The 19719-nt window shown below is 41.9% G+C and overlaps 1 protein-coding gene across 1 annotated transcript in view; it reads left to right on the top strand.

Annotated features, from left to right (window-relative positions):
- The window catches only part of LOC132890110 (spermatogenesis-associated protein 13-like), a 399897-nt gene extending 380666 nt beyond the window's left edge, over positions 1-19231 (top strand). Inside the window, exons 12-14 of the mRNA XM_060926899.1 lie at positions 17058-17301; positions 17580-17648; positions 18864-19231. Of these exons, the coding sequence (XP_060782882.1) occupies positions 17058-17301; positions 17580-17648; positions 18864-19045 (495 nt within the window). The 3' untranslated portion in view covers positions 19046-19231. The remainder of the gene's footprint in view (positions 1-17057; positions 17302-17579; positions 17649-18863) is intronic.
- The last annotated feature ends 488 nt before the right edge of the window (positions 19232-19719 follow it).

Below are 19719 nucleotides of genomic sequence, written 5' to 3'. Positions count from 1 at the left end.
TCTGCTGAAATCATATGTGGACTAGGCAGAGCAGGTAGTGCCAGTGGCTTGTTTCTTCTTCAGATGGGCTTGGGGCCCCAGATGAGATGGTGGCCATTGAACCGGTCAGTGCACACCTCTGTAATTCTGAGGCCCTGAGTAACTTTTCACAAATTAATACTCCTCTAACACTGAGTCAGCAAGCTGATATGACAGTTTTGATACAGGATTTTGTAAGCTTGTTCAAAGATACCCCAGGCCATACAAATGTTGCCATTCATGGTGTGGACACAGGTGATGCAATGCCTATAAAGCAACACCCTTGTAGGTTACTGCTTGCTAAGCTCAGGAAGGTTGAGGAGGAACTGGAGTACATGATTCAGATTGGGGTGGTCAAACCGGGACAGAGTGACTGGAGCTCGCCCATTGTGTCGGTGTCAAAAGCTGATGGGTCCATGCATTTCTGTATTGATTACTGGCAGGTAAACAAGGTCACTAAGACCAATGCATTTCCAATCCCGCATCTGGAGGACTGCATAGACCGCATTAGCCTGGCCCAGTTTGTAACAAAGTTAGATCTCCTCAAACGGTATTGGCAAGTGCCTCTCACTCCCCAGGCCCAGGAGGTCTCTGCATTTCTAACTCCCTCTGGACTTTGTAGGTGCAAAGCCCTTGTCATGCTCCGCCCCGGACATCCACTCCGGAGATTACAGATCTCTCACGCCAGCGCCGATCCGGATCCGGGACAGAAATTCCTTCTCCCCTGAACTCACGTCCTTGTTGTCACTGCTGCTTATATAAAGGCCATTCTCAGACTCTGTTTTTGCCAGAACGTCTCGTTTGCTTCTCTAGCCATTTCTGTGCCTCTCTTGCTCCTCATGGCTTTTCTCTCTAGTGATTTTCTCTTGTCCATGGTTTTTGCACTAGCATTTTTCTGGTTCTTGGTTTTTTTTTCACCTTATTTATTGGATTACTGTCTGTGTTCTGCTTGTGGATCCTTATCTCACCACACCTCCACCACCCCTAACAGCCCTCCCATTTGGCATGAAAAATGTGCCAACCACCTTTCAAAGAGCTATGAACCTTATCACAGTGGGCTTACCCAATGTTGTAACATATATTGATGTGGTGATATACAGTACATCTTGGTGTGACCATGTTCAGCATGTGTGAGCACTGGTTGAGAAACTTCAGCTGGCTAATTGGGTGGTTAACCTGCCGAAGTGTGAGTTCAGCAGGGGCCAGGTCACTTACGTGGGTCATCACATTGGCCAGGGGTTAGTATCACCAAAGCATGCTAAGATACAGGCCATTTTGGGTCTTCCAGTACCTAGAACATGGTGAACTTATGACAGTCCTTGGCATCTGTAGGTTCTATCACAGATTTGTTCCAAACTTTGCTGCAGTAATGGAGCCATTGACCAATCTGCTCAAGAAAATTATGAAGTTCAAGTGATCAGACCACTGTCAGTCAGCATATGACTGAGAAAAGGCAATCTTCTCCTGTGAGCCTGTGTTGAGGGTACCTGACTTTGAGGTTCCTTTTAAATTGGCTGTAGATGCTTGTGAGGTGGGAATCGGGGCTGTTTTGTTACAGACCGATGACCAGGGTTTCAACAGACCAGTAGCTTACTTTTCCAAGAAGCTTGATAAACATCAGTGAGCATATTGATCTATTGAGAAGGAAGTATTGGCATTTGTTCTTGCAGTGCATCATTTCAAGATCTATGTCTCCAGCTCTGGTGGCAAGATAGTGGTTCTTATGCTGGTGGTATCCCTGCATTTCCGGTTGAGTGAACGCTGTGCGCGTCTGGCTGCCACTACTGTCCGGTGTTTTTCATTTTGGGGAACTCCAAGGACACTATCGAATTACTTTCACCTTTACTATCTGCTGTTTTGCTGAACTTTTGCTGATACTTTGGACTAAATTGCTGATGTTTACTGGACTGTACACTTGCTCTGCCAGTTTACTACTGTCTGTCTCCTAGCACACCTGTATGAGCCCTCTTCCTTCTCCTTCACAGTGACTACATCTGTGGTGAGTGTGTCTTTACTCTCTTGCCTCGTTGCTGTCGCCAGTATGTTTCTGTGGTAAGCGTATTAAACTTCATAGTTCTTGCTGGGTTGTGTTGGGAGTTTGATTGGCTAACATGCAACATTAGCATGGTGGTGTTATATATGTGACAGTTCTACTGTCTAGCGTTTGCTGGTGTTTGGATTAAAGCCTTCTCAGTCCACCTTTTCATTGTCTGGTGTTGTGCTGTGCATGTGTACTTTTTTTTTTTTTTTACCATCTGGCAATGCAGCCTTTACACACCTCAGCTGATCTCAAACTACTTTATCATCATGCCCCTCTGGACTCGGCGCCTTATAACCTATGCCACTCACTTGGAATTACGCGTCACCCACATTACATACACTGCTCTAAAAGAGGACTGTCGCTTATCTACTGATGTGATGCTCAAATTCCAACTCTATGTACTTTTGCTCATCAATCCCTGAAAAAAGCCAGCAGAGGAAGAAATCATGACCATCTTCATCATATTCCTATACTGACTGCTCCTTCCTTTCCAATTAATCATTACTTTTTTACATTAATTAATGACATCCTCCAGAAGAAAATGGACATGTTTTGTCTTTCTGAAACCTGGCAACAACCTGATGAATGCACACATTTAAACTTGCTGACTTCCCCTGGTTATTCCTACTTATCTAAACCCAGATCAGTAGGGAGAGGCGGTGGGTTGGCTGTTGTGCATTACTTGGCTCTGACTGTTAAAGAACTAACACTATTCAGTGTGACATCTTTTGAATGCATTGCTTTAAAGATTGTTTCAACCCCTCCCCTAATGCTGCTGTTAGTTTATCGGCCCCCTAAACCATCTGCCAATTTTTTTGTCTGAATTGAATGAACTCCTTACAGTTATCTCACCTCTTTGTCCTGCTGTAAATATGCTTGGTGACTTGAACATCCATGTTGATACCAAATGTTCTTATACCTCTGAGTTAATTTCTGTTTTGGATTGTTTTAACCTGATGCAGCATGTTGACTTCCCCACCCACAGTCAAGGTCACACTCTTAACCTACTTTGTTCCACTGGTCTAAATGACGTCTCTGGCTCTGTTTCTGGTATCTCTGATCATAAGCTCATTGTATGCAGCTTCCATACTACCATTCCTCCTCCCGCCTTTAAGAAAACATCTGTCACCTACTGGAATATTAGGTCTATTAACCACAACCTCTTTGCTGCTTCTATACAAGCATCATCCTTGTTTGATCTACATGATGAGCTCTCCTCCCCTGACAATCTGGTTGCCATTTATAATGACACTCTTTCTAGCTTGTTGGATGACTTAGCCCCTGTAAAGAATAGGCTTGTCCCTAGTATTTTTAAGTTCGTTTCTTAGACAAGGATTTTAAGATCGTTACCTTGTTGATAGTTTCAGCGTGAATCTTCCGCCTTCCTCAGAACTGTCACCAGATGTCAGGTGGTGACGTGCCTTATCAGCTGATGTTACGTTACGGAGGCGTGATCGTCCTGCCCGATTTGACAGGTAGTTCACGCCTCCTGCTGTCAGGTCGCTCCCCCAGGACGGTGCTCCAGGTGTGCGACAACGCATACGCTCCCTCATCCCGGTTTATTGTCCTTTGTGCCCGCTTGCGTATCTCCACTGCCTCTAAAATCCAATGTTGGTATCTATTTTCTTCAGCGCGAATGACTCTGGCCTCTTCCCAATTCATTATATGATTTTGTCGTTTGCAGTGGTCTGAAATGGCTGATTTTAGGTTTTCTTGGTGTGCTTTTTCTTTTTCGGATCTTGTGTGTCTTTTTGTTGTTTCTTTCTCACATTCTATTTGGTGTTCTTTCCTTCGTGTATGGAAGCATCTGCCCGTTTCACCAATATAGACTTTGTTACATGAACAGCAAGGGATTTCATAGATGACATTGCATTTGTTGTCCGGTTGTATTTTGTCTTTGGGGTGAACTAGCAACTGTCAGAGGTTCTTGTATGGTTTGACTGGGGTGTTGATATGATATTTCCTCATGGATCGTTGGATGCATTCTGTAACTCCTTTTATAGTGTAACAAAGCCCCGGTTTGTTTTTTCGGTGTTTTTTCTTGTTTGTTTGTTTTTTTCCTTTGTTTGTGTCTGTAGTTTCCCTTTTTGGATTGCCCACGGTGGATATTGGCAGTTTTTTAATGCCTGTTGGATGTGTTGGTCCTCCTCCTGTCTGTCTTTCTCCTCCGTGATGTTCTGTGTTCGGTCGTATAGTGTTCTGATTACTGACATTGTGTGCAATGGGATGTTCAGATGTCCAGAGAAGATATTGGTCGGTGTGTGTAGGTTTTCTGTATGTTGTAATTCTAATGTTCCCTTCTTCTGTGTGGTGTATTTTTAGGTCCAAAAAAGCTATTGTCTTGTCCGTTTCCTCTTCGTGTGTGAATTTGATGTTGCCTGTCTTGTCTATGGAGTTTAGGTGATCCGTGAGTTGTTGTGTGTGGCCTGTTTTGGTTATTTCGAGGATGTCATCAACGTATCGTTTCCAGAAAATGGGTTTGCAGTCGTCCGGTGCTGTTTCTATGGCTCGGGTTTCCAGATCCTCCATGAAAAAGTTGCATAGAGTGGCAGATAGCGGGTCCCCCATTGCAAATCCCTCTTTTTGTCTGTAAATTGTGCCTTTGAATTGGAAATATGTGGAAGTCGAAATGAAATGCAACAGTTTTATGTCCTGTGCTGTAAGTTTTGTGCGTTTTTTCAGGGTTCTGTCTGCTTTTAACCGGTTTTCTACTATATTGAGTGTGTTTGTGACCGGTGTTTTTGTAAAGAGGGATATGACGTCATGTGATACGAAGATTTCATTTTATTGATTTCCTTTAATTCTTTCGCCAGTTGTTTTGAGTTTTTGCAGTGGTATTCCGTAAGTCCGAGAAGTGGTTTGATTATGTCTGCAAGTGTCTTGGAAAGGTTGTAGGTAACTGATCCTATGCTGTCTACAATGGGTCTTAGTGGTGCTCCAGGTTTATGAATTTTCGGTGTGCCGTATATCCGGGGGGTGATGTTTGCTGTGGGGATAAGGTGGTTGTATGTTTGTTTATCGATTTTGTTGTCGTCCAGTAACGGTTCAGTCTTTTTTTCTTTTCCTCCGTCGGATCTTTTTTGAGTACTTCATATGTGTTTGGGTCCGTGAGCATTTCATTCATTTGTTTTTCATATTGAATAGTGTCCAGGATAACCGTGGTCCTCCCTTTGTCAGCCGGTAGTATTGTTATTTTGTTGTTCTTTGCGATTGTTCTGATGGCTTCCATTTCCTGTTTAGTTGTGTTTCTGGGTGGCAGTTTAGCTGAGGTGAGGATACCTGCTACTTCGTTCCTTAATGCGGCCTTCTGTCCTTGGTCCTGTATCATGTTGCATGCTAGTTCCGTAGCCAATATGAATTCTTCGTGTGGGATTCTATTTGGTGTAATGGCATAGTTAAGGCCCTGTGAGAGTATAGTGCATTCTGCTGTAGTTAGTGTGTGTTTAGACAGGTTGCAAATCCATTTTTCGTTTGCTTGCTTGTCCTTGCGTTTATTTTGTTTCTTTTTCCTGATAAGCCTATTCAGTTTTTTAATGTGGTGTGTTTTTGTTTTTGTGAACTCTTATTCTTGTATTATATTTAGATGCTCTTCCATATTTTTTTCCATGTCACTGCTGAGTTTGAACCGGCGTTTGAAATCTTGTGTTCGTTGTGCTATTTCTGTGTTTAAATTGTTGATTTTGTTTGTCGTGCATCTGATTCTTTCTCTTACCAGAGTCATTCGTGCTTTTTCGATGGTCCTTTCCACATTCCTTGTTGGAATTGGATTTTTGATGTAGAGGCTTGCTGGGATGATGCCCTCGTCCCGGCAGCGGAGATTGAAACGGAGATGGTTTCTTTGTCGTGCCAGTTTTTTCCGTAGTTTTTCCAGGTAGCATACCTCTTTAGTACAATCTTCTCCATAACTTATTCTTAATATGTAGTGGAAGTTCATTATGTCTGACTGTTTAAGTATTTTTAAGTTCGTTTCTTACACAAGGATTTTAAGATCAGTACCTTGTTGACAGTTTCAGCGTGAATCTTCCGCCTTCCTCAGAACTGTCACCAGATGTCAGGTGGTGACGTGCCTTATCAGCTGATGTCATCTATGAAATCCCTTGCCGTTCATGTAACAAAGTCTATATTGGTGAAACGGGCAGATGCTTCCATACACGAAGGAAAGAACACCAAATAGAATGTGAGAAAGAAACAACAAAAAGACACAAGATCCGAAAAAGAAAAAGCACACCAAGAAAACCTAAAATCAGCCATTTCAGACCACTGCAAACGACAAAATCATATAATGAATTGGGAAGAGGCCAGAGTCATTCGCGCTGAAGAAAATAGATACCAATGTTGGATTTTAGAGGCAGTGGAGATACGCAAGCGGGCACAAAGGACGATAAACCGGGATGAGGGAGCATATGCGCTGTCGCACACCTGGAGCGCCGTCCTGGGGGAGCGACCTGACAGCAGGAGGCGTGAACTACCTGTCAAATCGGGCAGGACGATCACGCCTCCGTAACGTAACATCAGCTGATAAGGCACGTCACCACCTGACATCTGGTGACAGTTCTGAGGAAGGCGGAAGATTCACGCTGAAACTGTCAACAAGGTAACGATCTTAAAATCCTTGTCTAAGAAACGAACTTAAAAATACTTAAACAGTCAGACATAATGAACTTCCACTACATATTAAGGTTTGTCCCTGTCACCCACACCTGTCCCTGGTTCACCCCTGAGCTCAGAGTAATGAAGGCCACTGGCCGATGTCTTGAGCACTTGCATAAGAAAACCAGTCTTGCTGTCCACTCGTTGCTCTACACTTAGCACATTCATAAGTATAGGGATGCCTTAAATGCTGCTCATTCTAACTACTACTCATTAATCATAAGTGGTTCTAAGTCTAGGCTGAAAACACTGTTTAGGACTGTTGATAAACTTTTCAAACCTCCTGTGGCAGCTTGCCCCAAGACAGCTGAACAGTGTCGGGCTTTCTTAAATTTCTTTGAAGACAAAATTAACCAAATTTACCAGTGCTTTCAACCTGCTGCTCTATTTTTCTCACCTTATTCTCCTCCTCTGGGCCCTAAACTCACCCACTTCACAACTGTTGACTCCCTTTCTGTCTCTAATATCATCACTAATGGGCCTTTTCCACTACCCTTTTTCAGCTCACTTCAGCCCAACACGGCTCGCGTTTCGACTACCTCAGAGCAGCACGACTGAGCTCACTTCAGCCTTACTCAGCACCCAAAACTCGCATGGTTTTGGAGTGGGGCTGAAGTGAGCCGAAGTGAGCCAAACCGAGCCGAGTGGGGCTAGGGGCGTGAGGAGACACTCCCCTGTGCACTGATTGGTGAGGAGGCGTGTCCTCACATGCCCACACGCCCCGTGAGCACGCTGGGAACCACCATCTGTAAACACCGTAAACCCGGAAGAAGAAGAATTACGACAAATTATGCGCCTCGCCTCATCTATACGCTCTTGCCAGTATCTGTTGGCGTTGTTGGTGACAACAAGCCACAGCACCAAGACCAGCAACACTAACGACTCCATGTCCTCCATGTTTATTGTTTACTATCCGGGTCGTGAGACTACTGCTTAAAAGGTCACTGATGTCACTGTTTGCGCCGCCTAACGACATCACGTGACGTCCACCCACTTTCGCTAACTCCACCCAATGTGTCCACCCAGCACGGTTCAGCGCGGTTGTAGTCGAAATGCAACCCCAACAGCCCCACTCAGCTCGACTCAGCACCGCACAGCTCAGCCCAACTCAGCCGCGTTGGTAGTGGAAAAGCCCCATAAGTCTAACTCCTCCTCATGTCAGGTTGACCCTGCCCCAACTCCTGTACTCAAGGCATGCTCCACAATCATCTGTGAACCAATTGCATTGTTGGTTAATTCATGCCTCAACTCTGGTATTGTTCCCACTGCCCTCAAAATGGCTGCAGTTACTTCCATTTTAAAGAAGCCTGATTTAGATCCAACCTCTCTGTCTAATTATCGAACGATCTCCAACCTCCCCATTTTAACAAATACTGGAAAGAGTGGTTGCTTCACAACTTCATTCCTTTCTCATTGAAAACTATCTGTATGAGCCCTTTCAACCTGGTTTCCACAGACATCACAGTACAGAGACTGCTCTCCTGCGAGAGGTAAATGACCTCCTCCTGTCTGCTGATAGTGGTTCACTTAGCATTCTCATTCTCTTTGACTTATCTGCTGCATTTGACACCATCAATCATGACACACTCATCTCCCGTCTGTCAGATATTGGTATCACAGACATAGCCCTCCAGTGGTTTTGGTCCTACCTCACCAACAGATGACAGTTTGTCACACTGGGTTTACATAAGTCTTCCATGTCCCCTATTACTCATGGTGTCCCCCAGGGGTCTGTTCTTGGGCCCCTCCTTTTCCTTATATACCATACATCCTGCCCCTTGGCCAAATTATTCATAACCATGGTCTTAACTTCCATTGCTATGCTGATGACATCCAATTATATCTCACTACATCTTCCACCACTGACCCCCCTCCCAGTTCCCTCAATGACTGTCTATCAGACCTAAAGTTGTGGATGCAGAATAATTTAAGACTTAACACAGATAAAACAGAAATCATGCTTATCAGCCCCAAATCTTCATTGTCCAAATCCTCCAGTTTCAGTCTTAACATTGATGGTGCACTTGTTAAATCTTCACCTGTTGTTAGAAACCTTGGAATATTGCTTGACCCCTCACTCAACTTTGATCCCCACATTAAATCCCTCACCAAGACTGCTTTCTTCCACCTCCGGAACATTGCCCGCTTTTGCCCCTTTCTTTCCACCAGTGATGTTCAAACATTGGTCCACTCCTTCATTATGTCCCACCTAGATTATTGTAACTCCCTTCTTATAGGCCTCCCTACTAAATCCCTTCAAAGATTACAATACATTTAGAACTCTGCAGTGGGACTCCTCACTCATACCAAACCATCTTCTCATATCACCCCCATTCTTTCTCAGCTTCACTGGCTACCTGTTCTGTCCAGAATTAAATATAAAATCATACTACTCACCTTCAAAGCTCTCCATAACCTTGTTCCTTCTTACATCTGTGATCTCCTGATCCCTTATACTCCATCCCGCTCTCTCAAATCCTCCAGCTATAATCTTCTTGCTGTTCCTTGCACTTGACTCTCTACCCTGGGTGGCAGGTCCTTCAGTGCCATGGCCCCCAAGCTCTGGAATTCCCTTCCTCAACCCCTCCATGACTGCTCTTCTCTTCCATTCTTCAAATCTCATCTCAAAACCTTTCTGTTTCATGAACATTTCTCCACCAGTGCATAAACTCGCAACTTTTATTTAATTAATTTTTTTGTGTGTATTTTCTCTGACCTATGTAAAGTGACCTTGAGTTTGAGAAAGGTGCTATATAAATGTAACATTATTATTATTATTGATCACAATCCGCTCATGTTTGTGGCTAAGTTTTGAACCTTAAATGCCAGGGTGTTTAGATGGAGCATTGTGCTGCAACTGTACAATTTGGCGATGCAACATGTTGCAAGAAAGACATTATCATTGCCGATACTCTGTCTTAAGCATAGATGAATTTGTTTTGAAGAGTGTTGACTTTTGCTGAATTATCAGCTATGGATTTTTTTTGAGATTGAGAATTACCCCAGATGTATTTTGCTTTAAGGATGGCAAGAAGTAGAAGGGTAATTTTGGTTTTAGTTTAATGTAATATGTAACAGAAGAATAATAGTGATAAAAAGAAAATGAGGAAAAATGGAAGCACATAATTAAACAAAAACAATTTCCCCACATGTGTACATCTCCCTGATGTACTCATGGATCTTTGTTGTTTCATCATGGATAGTGGCTCTGATGCTTACAAGTCCTCAGCCTCCTTCATTCCTCTTAGTGTACAGCCTCAGGATGTTGGATTGGGGTGAAACTCTCTGTGCATTGTCAGGAGTTTTCTTGTCCTGATGTCAGTGGCTTCTATCTCCTCCTTTGGCCAGCTTATTATGCCAGCTGATGACCAGCATAGGTGTTGATGGCCTGGACCTTGTCCTTTCCATTCAGCTGACTTCTCAGGACTTGCCTTACCCTCTGTAGGTATTTGGCTGTTGCTGCTTTCCTAGTGGCCTCTTCATGGTTGCCATTTGCCTGCAGGATTCCAAGGTACTTGTGGCTGTCTTCCACATCTCCTATTATACTGTCTGGTAGTACCACTCCCTCAGTTCTGACTGCTTTCCCTCTCCTTGTTATGATCCAGGCACACTTATCTAATCCAAATGACATTCGGATGTCATTGTTGTAGATCCTGGTGGTGTGTCTCAGTGAGTCAATGTCTCACTCAGACCTAGCAGACAGCTTGGTGTCATCCATATAGAGGAGATGGCTGATGGTTACTCCATTTCCTAGTCTGTATCTACAGTCACTCTTGGTGATGATAAGCCCATCAGCCAGAAGTCCTATGCAGAACAGCAGCTCCTTGGTATATGCCGCACTTGATTTTGACTGGTGTTATTGGCTTGAAGTTGGCCTCTAGGGTTGTTTTCCACAGCTTCATTGAGTTCTTGATGAAGGTTCTAAGAGTCCTGTTGATGTTGTACAGTTTCAAGCACTCCAGGATCCAGCTGTGGGGCACAGATTAGTATGTCTGAATCTGTAGTCTTGAGCTACTGCACTGTCAACCAGTAGCTGACGTTTTGCTCCTCTGGTGTTCCTACCAATTCCTTTCTGGGCCTTGCTCATGTATTGAGTCATGTGCCTACTCATCTGCTATGATGCCTGACAGGAGCTTCCATGTTGTGCAGAGGCAAGTTATTGGGTGGTAGGGTAGTTGGATGGGACTGCTCCCTTCTGTAGGTCCTTCAGGATCAGGACTGTTTGACCTTCAGTCAGACCTACCAGGTGAGTCCCATCCACTAGCTAGCTAGTTAGCTAGCTCAAAAAATGAGACCACTTTTTTTTTTTCTTAAATCAGCATCTCCATGTATGGCAGCCATTTCATTCCAATGTCTGTGCTGGAATTCCAAGCACCTCTCATTTTACTTAATGACGTACTGATGAGGTGATCACCTCAGCCAAATCTTAGTTAATTAGATGATGAGATGAGTATAAAAAACACTGCTGTGTTCTTCACTATTCTCTCGCAATACGATCAGTTTGTATGGCAAAAACCGTGCTAGTAGTACCTTAAATTTAATTGGAATACAAAAATATCTATTCATCATGCCAAAAGAGTTAAAAAGAAAAGCTTTGAGTAAGAAAAAGAGGGGTTTGATTCTGGCTTTACTGGTAGAGGGATACCAGTGAGCATGAGGTTGCTTCCATCTTCAAAATTTCAAAGATGTCAGTTCATAAGAACAAGGTCAAGTAACAGACATTGGAGACAACCAAGTTCCAGACTGGCAGAGGGTGAAAACAACTCTCCACTGACTGGGATGATCATCAACTTCTTCGAATGTCACTCAACAACCATAGGATGGCATCAGGTGACCTACAAAAAGAATGGCAAATGGCAGCTGGGGTTAAATGCATGGCAAAGCTGGTTCAAAATAGGCTCCTCCATCCAGGGTTGCAGTCATGCAAAACCAGGAAAAAAAGCCCTTCATCAATTAGAAGCAAAAAAGTGCCAGGCTGAGGTTTGCTAAAGACCATAAGGATTGGCCTGTAGAGGACTGTAGTCAGGTCATCATCATAGAGAAGGCCAATTTTCAGCTTTTCCCATCACCTGGCCATCTTATGTTTAGACGGAGACCTGGAGAGGTCTACAGGACAGAGCGTCTCGCACCCATTGTGAAACGTTGGTGGCGGGTCGATGATGATCTGGGGGTACTTCAGCGAAGCTGGGATGGGGCAGATTTTTGTTTGTGAAGGACATTTGAATCAATCCATGTACAAGGTTATCCTGGGAAAAAAACTTGCTTCCTTCTGCTTTGACAGTGTTCCCCAACTCTGAGGTTTGGGTTTTCCAGCAGGACAATGCTTCATGCCACACAGCCAGGTCAATCAAAGTGTGGATGGAGGATGACAAGATCAACACCCTGTCATGGCCAGCCTAATCTCCAGACCTGAATCCCACTGAAAACCTCTGGAATGTGATCAAGAGGAAGATGGATGGTCACAAGCCATCAAACAAAGCTGAGCTGATTGAATTTTTGTGCCAGGAGTGGTGTAATGTCACCCAAAAGCAATGTGAAAGACTGGTGGAGAGCATGCCAAGACGCATGAAAGCTGTGATTAAATGTCAGGGTTATTCCACCAAATATTGATTTTTGAACTCGTCCTAAGTTCATTAGTATTGTGTTATTTTAAATTGAATATGATTTTGATTTCTATGCATTATTCAACATCTGAAAAACACTTCATTTTTTTATTAATTTGACCATTTGTCATTTTCTGCAATTAAATGCTCTAAGTTACAATATTTCTATGTGGAATTTGGATGAAATGTCAGTAGTTTATGGAATAAAACAACAATGTTCATGTTCCTCAACCACATACCTATAAAAAAAAGTACAGTACTATGCAAAAGTCTTCACCCTATTTTTTTCTATACAAACTTTGTTATACAGTAGATTTCTATTTTATATCTTCTACATTATCGAGTCAGTATAAAAACATTTTAGAGTTCCAAACGTTAGTTTTCCAGCACAAAATTAAATGTTACAGGGGGAAAAAAAGTTTGTATCTGAGCAGCATGTTACATAAGAAACCAATTTTCAGATTAAAAAAGAAAACATAATGAAGGCTACTGGGTTTTGCTGCAAAATAAAGAAGCAAGGGTGACAAAGTGTCCAGAAGAACTGTGGCTGGATCTGCAAGATGCTCAGTAAAACCTACAACTCATTTCTTTATAAAATTGCACTAATTGTCCCTGAGACTCCTATTTTTTTTTTTTTTTAAAACAAAGTCATTTCACACCAAGTTTCTTAATGTGCCTACAATATCCAGGACTCACATTGGTAAAGGAGGGAGGGAGAATCACTGCTTCGTAGACATGTGGATTCCATCTTTGTAGACATGTGGATGTTGTGCTGGTTTAGAACCTGGTTTCTGAGCCTCCATAGTGCATGGCTAGCTTTGCAGATGCGAGCTTGTATTTCACTGTCCAGTGCCCCATCCTATGAGATGGTGCTCCCTAGATACTTGAAGCACTCAACATTTGCTATCTGGGTGATGGTGATGGCTGGGTCCTTGGGTTGGGTGTTTGGTGCAGGTTGGAGAAGCACCTTGGTCTTGCCAAGACTGATAGTCAGACCAAAAAGCTTAAAGACTTCAGAGAAGTGACCGAGCATCACCTGCAAGTCTTGCTCCTTGTGGGTCATGAGTGAGAAGTTTTCTGCAAAAGAGAGGTTCCATGATGAGGTCAAATAGGCACTTTGTCTTGGCATTGTGATGACTGAGGTTGAACAAGGAAACATCAAGGTAGTAGCGGATATGGATTCCTTTTTCCAAGTCCTTGACAGCGCGTGGTAAAATGCGTGAGATTTTGAACAGGACAGGAGCTAGTACACAGCCCTGCTTTGCACCATTGCTGATCTCAAATGCTTCAGTAGCATCCCCACTGGAAAGGACCTGGCTGGTCATGCCTTCATGAAAGCACCTGATGATCCTGACCAACTTTGGTGGGCAGCCTATCTGCTCTAACACTGACTAGAGGGCCTTCCTGTTGATGGTGTCAAAAGCTTTGGTTAGGTCAGTGAAGACCGAGTAGATGGACATGTTTTGTCCAATGCATTTTTCCTGTAGCTGTCCCTGAGTCTCTGAGTGAGTACAGGGTTTGTTGTTATTCATGGCAAGCTAGTTTGGTACAAATGAGACGATCAAGTCCTTGGCAGAATGTGGCCTTCCATGTGGCTCATTCCAACCATTCCTGCCAGCAAGGGTACAGAACTCTAGCACATATTCAGCTACTTTACTTTCCCCTTGTTGTAATGTCAGTAATTTCTCACCAACCTCAATGCCTTCAGGCTGATGATCGAACACTCACTTAAACAGGTCAATAAAGCACTCATACAAAGTTGTGGGCTCACCACCTCTTTCCCAAAAAGCAGTTGCCCAATGAAGTGCTTTACCAGTGAGCAGATTGATAAACTTCACAATCATCTGCTGATCAGAGGTGCCCGTCTGTGCCGCAAATGAAAGAGAGCACTGTAACAGGAAACCTTTGCATTCAGACACTTCAGAAAAATTCTCTGGCCTCGGCACTAGTGGAGAAATGCTGGTGGTTGACATGGAATGTATTAGGTAGGGCCTGCGATACATCAGCAGTGAGTTAAGAAATGTGGATGTCAAGGTCACTCAACATTTGCTGATGTTCTAACAAACTTCCTTGTGCTGAAATGGCAGTTTGCTTAGCCTCCTCTGCTGCATCCATAATAGTGGCGAAGTATTCTGTCAGAAATGGCAGGCATTTATGGAAGCAGTCACAGGGAGAGCGGGTGCATTGCAAACTGGTAAACAAATCATAATCGTTGTCAGAGGGAAGCAAGGGGTCGAGCGAGGCATAGTCAGAATGTCACAGGTAAAGCATGCAATCAAAGTCAGAAGTAAACGGAACAACGTTCAGAGTCACAGGAAGTCAGAACAATAAACAAAAGCTTGGTATGGTCAGGTATTTACAATGCCTTGAAAAAGTATTCATACCCCTTGAACTTTTTCACATTTTTCCACCTTACAACCACAAACTTAAAAGTTTTTTACTGAGATTTTATGTGATAGACCAACACAGAGTAGCACATAATTGTGAAGTGAAACAAAAATGATAAATGGTCTTCAAAATTTTAAACAAATAAAAATCTGAAAAATGTGGTGTGCATTAGTATTCAGCCCCCTGTACTCTGATACCTCTAAATACAATCCAGTACAATCAATTGCCTTTGGAAGTCATCTAATTAGTTGAGTCTAATTACACTAATTAGTGTGTAATTTACTCTCAGCATAAATACACTTGTTCTGTGAAGGCCTCAGTGGTTTGTTAGAGAACACTGAAGAATAAACAGCATCATGAAGCCCAAAGAACTCACCAGACAGGTCAGGGATAAAGTTCTAGAGAAGTTTAAAGCAGGGTTAGGTTATAAAAAAAAATATCCCAAGCTCTGAACATCTCAAGAAGCACTGTTCAATCCATCATTCAAAAATGGAAAAAGTATGGCACAACTGCAAACCTACCAAGACATGGCCGTCCACCTAAACTGACAGAGCGAGCAAGGAGAGCACTGGTCAGAGAAGCAGCCAAGAGGCCCATGATCACTCTGGAGGAACTGCAGAAATCCACAGCTCAGGTGGGAGAATCTGTGCACAGGACAACTATAAGTCGTACACTCCACAAATCTGGCCTTTTTGGAAGAGTGGCAAGAAGAAAGCCATTGTTGAAAGACAGACATAAGAAGTCCCGTTTGCAGTTTGCCAGAAGCCATGTAGGGGACACAGCAAACATGTGGAAGAAGGTGCTTTGGTCAGATGAGACCAAAGTTGAACTTTTTGGCCTAAATGCAAAGTGCTGTGTGTGGCGGAAAACTAACACTGCTCATCACCCTGCACACACCATCCCCACTGTGAAACATGGTGGTGGCAGCATCATGCTATGGGGATGCTTTTCTTCAGCAGGGACAGGGAAGCTGATCAGAGTTGATGGGAAGATGGATGGAGCTAAATACAGGGCAATCCTGGAAGAAAACCTGTTGGAGGCTGCAAAAGACTTAAGACTGGGAAGGAGATTCACCTTCCAGCAAGACAATGACCCTAAACATACAACCAGAGCTACAATGGAATGGTTTAGATCAAAGAATATTCATGTTAGAATGGCCCAGTCAAAGTCCAGACCTAAATCCCATTGAGCATCTGTGGGAAGACTTCAAAATTGCTGTTCACAGACGCTCTCCATCCAATCTGGCTGAGCTTGAGCTATTTTGCAAAGAAGAATGGGCAAAAATTTCAGTGTCTAGATGTGCAAAGCTGGTAGAGACATACCACAAAAGACTTGCAACTGTAATTGCAGCAAAAGGTGGCTCTACAAAGTATTGACGCAGGGGGGCTGAATACTAATACACATCACATTTTTCAGATTTTTATTTGTTTAAAATTTTGCAGACCATTTATCATTTTCGTTTCACTTCACAATTATGTGCTAGTCTGTGTTGGTCTATCACATAAAATCTCAATAAAAAACTTTTAAGCCTAGGTCACAACCAGACGTACGATTTTTTTGGCCGTGCGATTTTTGGCGTTTCCCAAATCGCTGCGTTTTTTTTTGTTCATGGAGAAAGACGCACGTTGGCCGTAAGTTTGTCTTGCAACCTGAAAAAAAACGTAAGCGCCCGTAGAGTTTGTTTGACATGACAAAGAACCTCTGCGGCCAGTCTACAGCTCGAAAATCAGCACGCACGCCCTCCATGCGTTTCATGTGCGTCCTCCGTGCGTTTCTTGCGTTTTTTGCACGTAGACCGGCCGTAGGAGCACATACGGCTGGTTGTGACCGAGGCTTTAAGTTCGTGGTTGTAAGGTGGAAAAATGTGAAAAAGTTCAAGGGGTATGAATACTTTCTCAAGGCATTGTATACACTGAGCAATACTTTGCACTGAGTGCATGGGACGAAGGTTCATAAATACTTTTTGGAGCTTGATTGCAATGAGGCACAGGTGCAGTGGTAATTAGAATTCTGGAGAGGGAGGGTGGTGTGGTGTTTGGGAGTTGTAGTCCATGGTGGCCATGTTTGGAGGCTGCCACGAACTCTGATTGCTAGCACTGTGTGACAGCCGGCTAATTTAGACAGGTTTATATAAGGTGGAGGCTATTCTGTATGATGGCAGCCTGCGGACCTATTGGAAATGAGCGAGTTGAGAAAGTCTGTTATAAGAGAACTCTCCTGATCCAGGTCCTAAATAAAGCCTAAATAAAAAGACTTCACAACTACATTCAATGCATTGCATTTTTGAATTTAAAAAAAAGTGCATAGGTATGTTTTTTCACTCATTGATTCCAATTTGACATTCTCTTAATGTACAGGATCTCATTCGACGTGACATCCTTTACTACAAAGGTCGCATTAACATGGACAGGTATGAAGTGAAGGATGCAATCGATGGACGGGATGATGACTTCAATGTTAGCATCAAGAATGCATTTAAACTGCACAACAAGGACACAGAGGAGATCCACATCTTCCTGGCCAAAAAACTGGAGGAAAAGATTCGGTGGCTTAGGGCATTTCATGAAGAGCGGAAAATGGTGCTGGAGGATGAAAAAATAGGTAAATTTTAAAGATGTAATCAGAAACTGGCTTCCAGAAAATGGATTCCCAACTAATGCTTCTGTGTTCAGGAAAGCTTTTCTATGACATAGAACACAGTAAATGGTTATAATTTTAGTGTTAAATTATATACATTATAAATAAAACTAACATCTTTAGTTAGGAAACTCTCATCTTTGCCATATATACATTAATGTCAAATTTAATGTTTTCTCTAGAGATTTTAATCAAAGAGAAATAATGTTGTTTAATTTTGTATTAATGTTATATTATTTTAGGCTTTGAAATTTCTGACTATCAGAAACATCAGGCTGCCATGACAGTGCGTAAGGTGACCAAACAGAAAGGTGAGACACCAAAGCATTAACAGGTGAATTAAAAAAATTTCTCCTCTTTATTGCATGCTGTCTTTTCATTGCTGTTTTGTGAAGGAACTTTCAGTTGCATAGGCCTTTTTACACTAATTTGCAGAAAGAATACTAAAAGTGCCACTAACAATGTTATAGTTAAAGAATATATCTATAGCATTATCAGTGAGTTTATTATTATTACAAGACATTACATGTTGTAGTTTTCATTATTATTTTCAGTTCACTTATTAATATACAAGATGCTGGTCCTGCCGGTATGCTACTTCATATTAGTATGTAATGGTATCAGATATTCAGATTAAACATCAATGAAAGGACAGGCTAAAATTTATACATAATACATGTTACCTTTTGAATAGCAATAATCAAGTTTTAACCTTATTATATTTCTATATATTTGTATTGTTATTTAAAAATAAAATATTTTAGTTTTTGTTTAATACAATCTTCTGGTATTTACACATTGTTTTTCAAATCCGTTGTACTTCACTGACATACGGTGAAGTATTTTCTTGAATTTGCAGATTCATTTATAGATATCATCTTGAGAAAGAGGGCCATATTATATGGACATGGTATGAAAATAATAAAGGTATATTTATAAGAGTTTTCTGTAGAGTTCTGTAGAGTTTTCTCCAAGATGCCATGGCAACTACTTTGAAAACAGCTGTTAAATTTCTAGAGCAAAATGAGTACCAGCATCAAAGCTATTGCTGATGTGGCAAAATGGCAGTAGCATTAAAGCTATTGTGATGGGTCATGAATGTATTCTTGGACTTAAGTGAAATTTAAGATTGATCCCTGGATTTCAAGATGTACAGATAACTGAATACAATGTCCTTAACCATCCTAAAACAGAAAGATTGTTTTATTTCACGATGCCATGGCAACTTTTTAAAAAGGTAGTCACAACTATTAAATGTACCAATCAGTTCCAGATGCAGCATATATTGGAATATGTAGATATATCTTTAGCTTTGTATCGAAACTGACTAATAATGGAAGTTTGTCCTCTTCAGGTTTATCGGTAATGTTGCCATGTATCTATACATGTACTGTAAGTTAGGAGAAGCATGAATAGTGTTAGTTTGGACAATAGCATTAGTAGTTTTGGATGTATAAGGAATGTAAGTAATAGCTGTCCACTTTTTTCCCCACTCTTCTTTCTCCTGCTTTATCTTTGCTGGTCAGCTCTGAGTCCAAACAGGTATGTGTCCCATTCAACACCTTGCTCCCAGGAGCCCACAGCCAATGGACAGTTTGCATCCTCTGAAGCCTTGGCACAATCCAACCTATTTGAGATTCATCAACTTAGACAAGCTCAATCACCATTCTGGCAAACATTTGGAAGGTTAGCATTGTTGAAAAAATAGCAGACACATTGTATTGGATGGTCTCATCTACTTTCACTGCACCAGAACTGTTTTAGAATGATGTCGGCATTTTGGTCTTAAAAAACTGATTGATTCATTAGCAGCACTAAAGACCCTGCCTGTTTTATTGGTCACCTATTAATTATCAAATTTTGCAGAATATTGAGACAACATTAAAGGAATACATCATGCAAAATAACAAAGTACAATAAGAGATCATTTAGCAATATGGTAACTGTCACTAATTGTAATTTACTGTCATCACTTTTAATGTTTCTGAGTAAAAATATTCAGTAAAGTGTAGTCCAGAAGAATGACACACATAAAGCTGATATTTTATCCATAGTGAGCTACACTAGTTTTGTGTCTCAGATTATTTCAATGAAAGCTGATTTCTGACCAGTTAGTAGAAATGAAATTGGTCAGTTGAGGGGCGGGGATTTTTTATTTTATTTAATTTTTTTTTTTGTATTTTATAATCTCAAAGCAGGTTGAGGTCTTTGTGTTGTGCAAAGACTTGTACACACAGTACATTCTTTCTGTAAGGTAACATGAAAATTTTTAGCCAAATCTTCAACCTCACATCACACATTTATGATAATTATGACCAGCAAGGGCAGTTTTATTGATTTATTACAAATGAAGTCATAAGAAAAATTGATCTTATGACATTG

The sequence above is a fragment of the Neoarius graeffei genome, chromosome 8, assembly GCF_027579695.1.
Source record: "Neoarius graeffei isolate fNeoGra1 chromosome 8, fNeoGra1.pri, whole genome shotgun sequence".
Classification (NCBI taxonomy): Eukaryota; Metazoa; Chordata; class Actinopteri; order Siluriformes; family Ariidae; genus Neoarius; species Neoarius graeffei.
The sequence above is the reverse complement of the archived record's forward strand: the minus strand, read 5'-3'. Positions and strand labels throughout refer to the sequence as shown.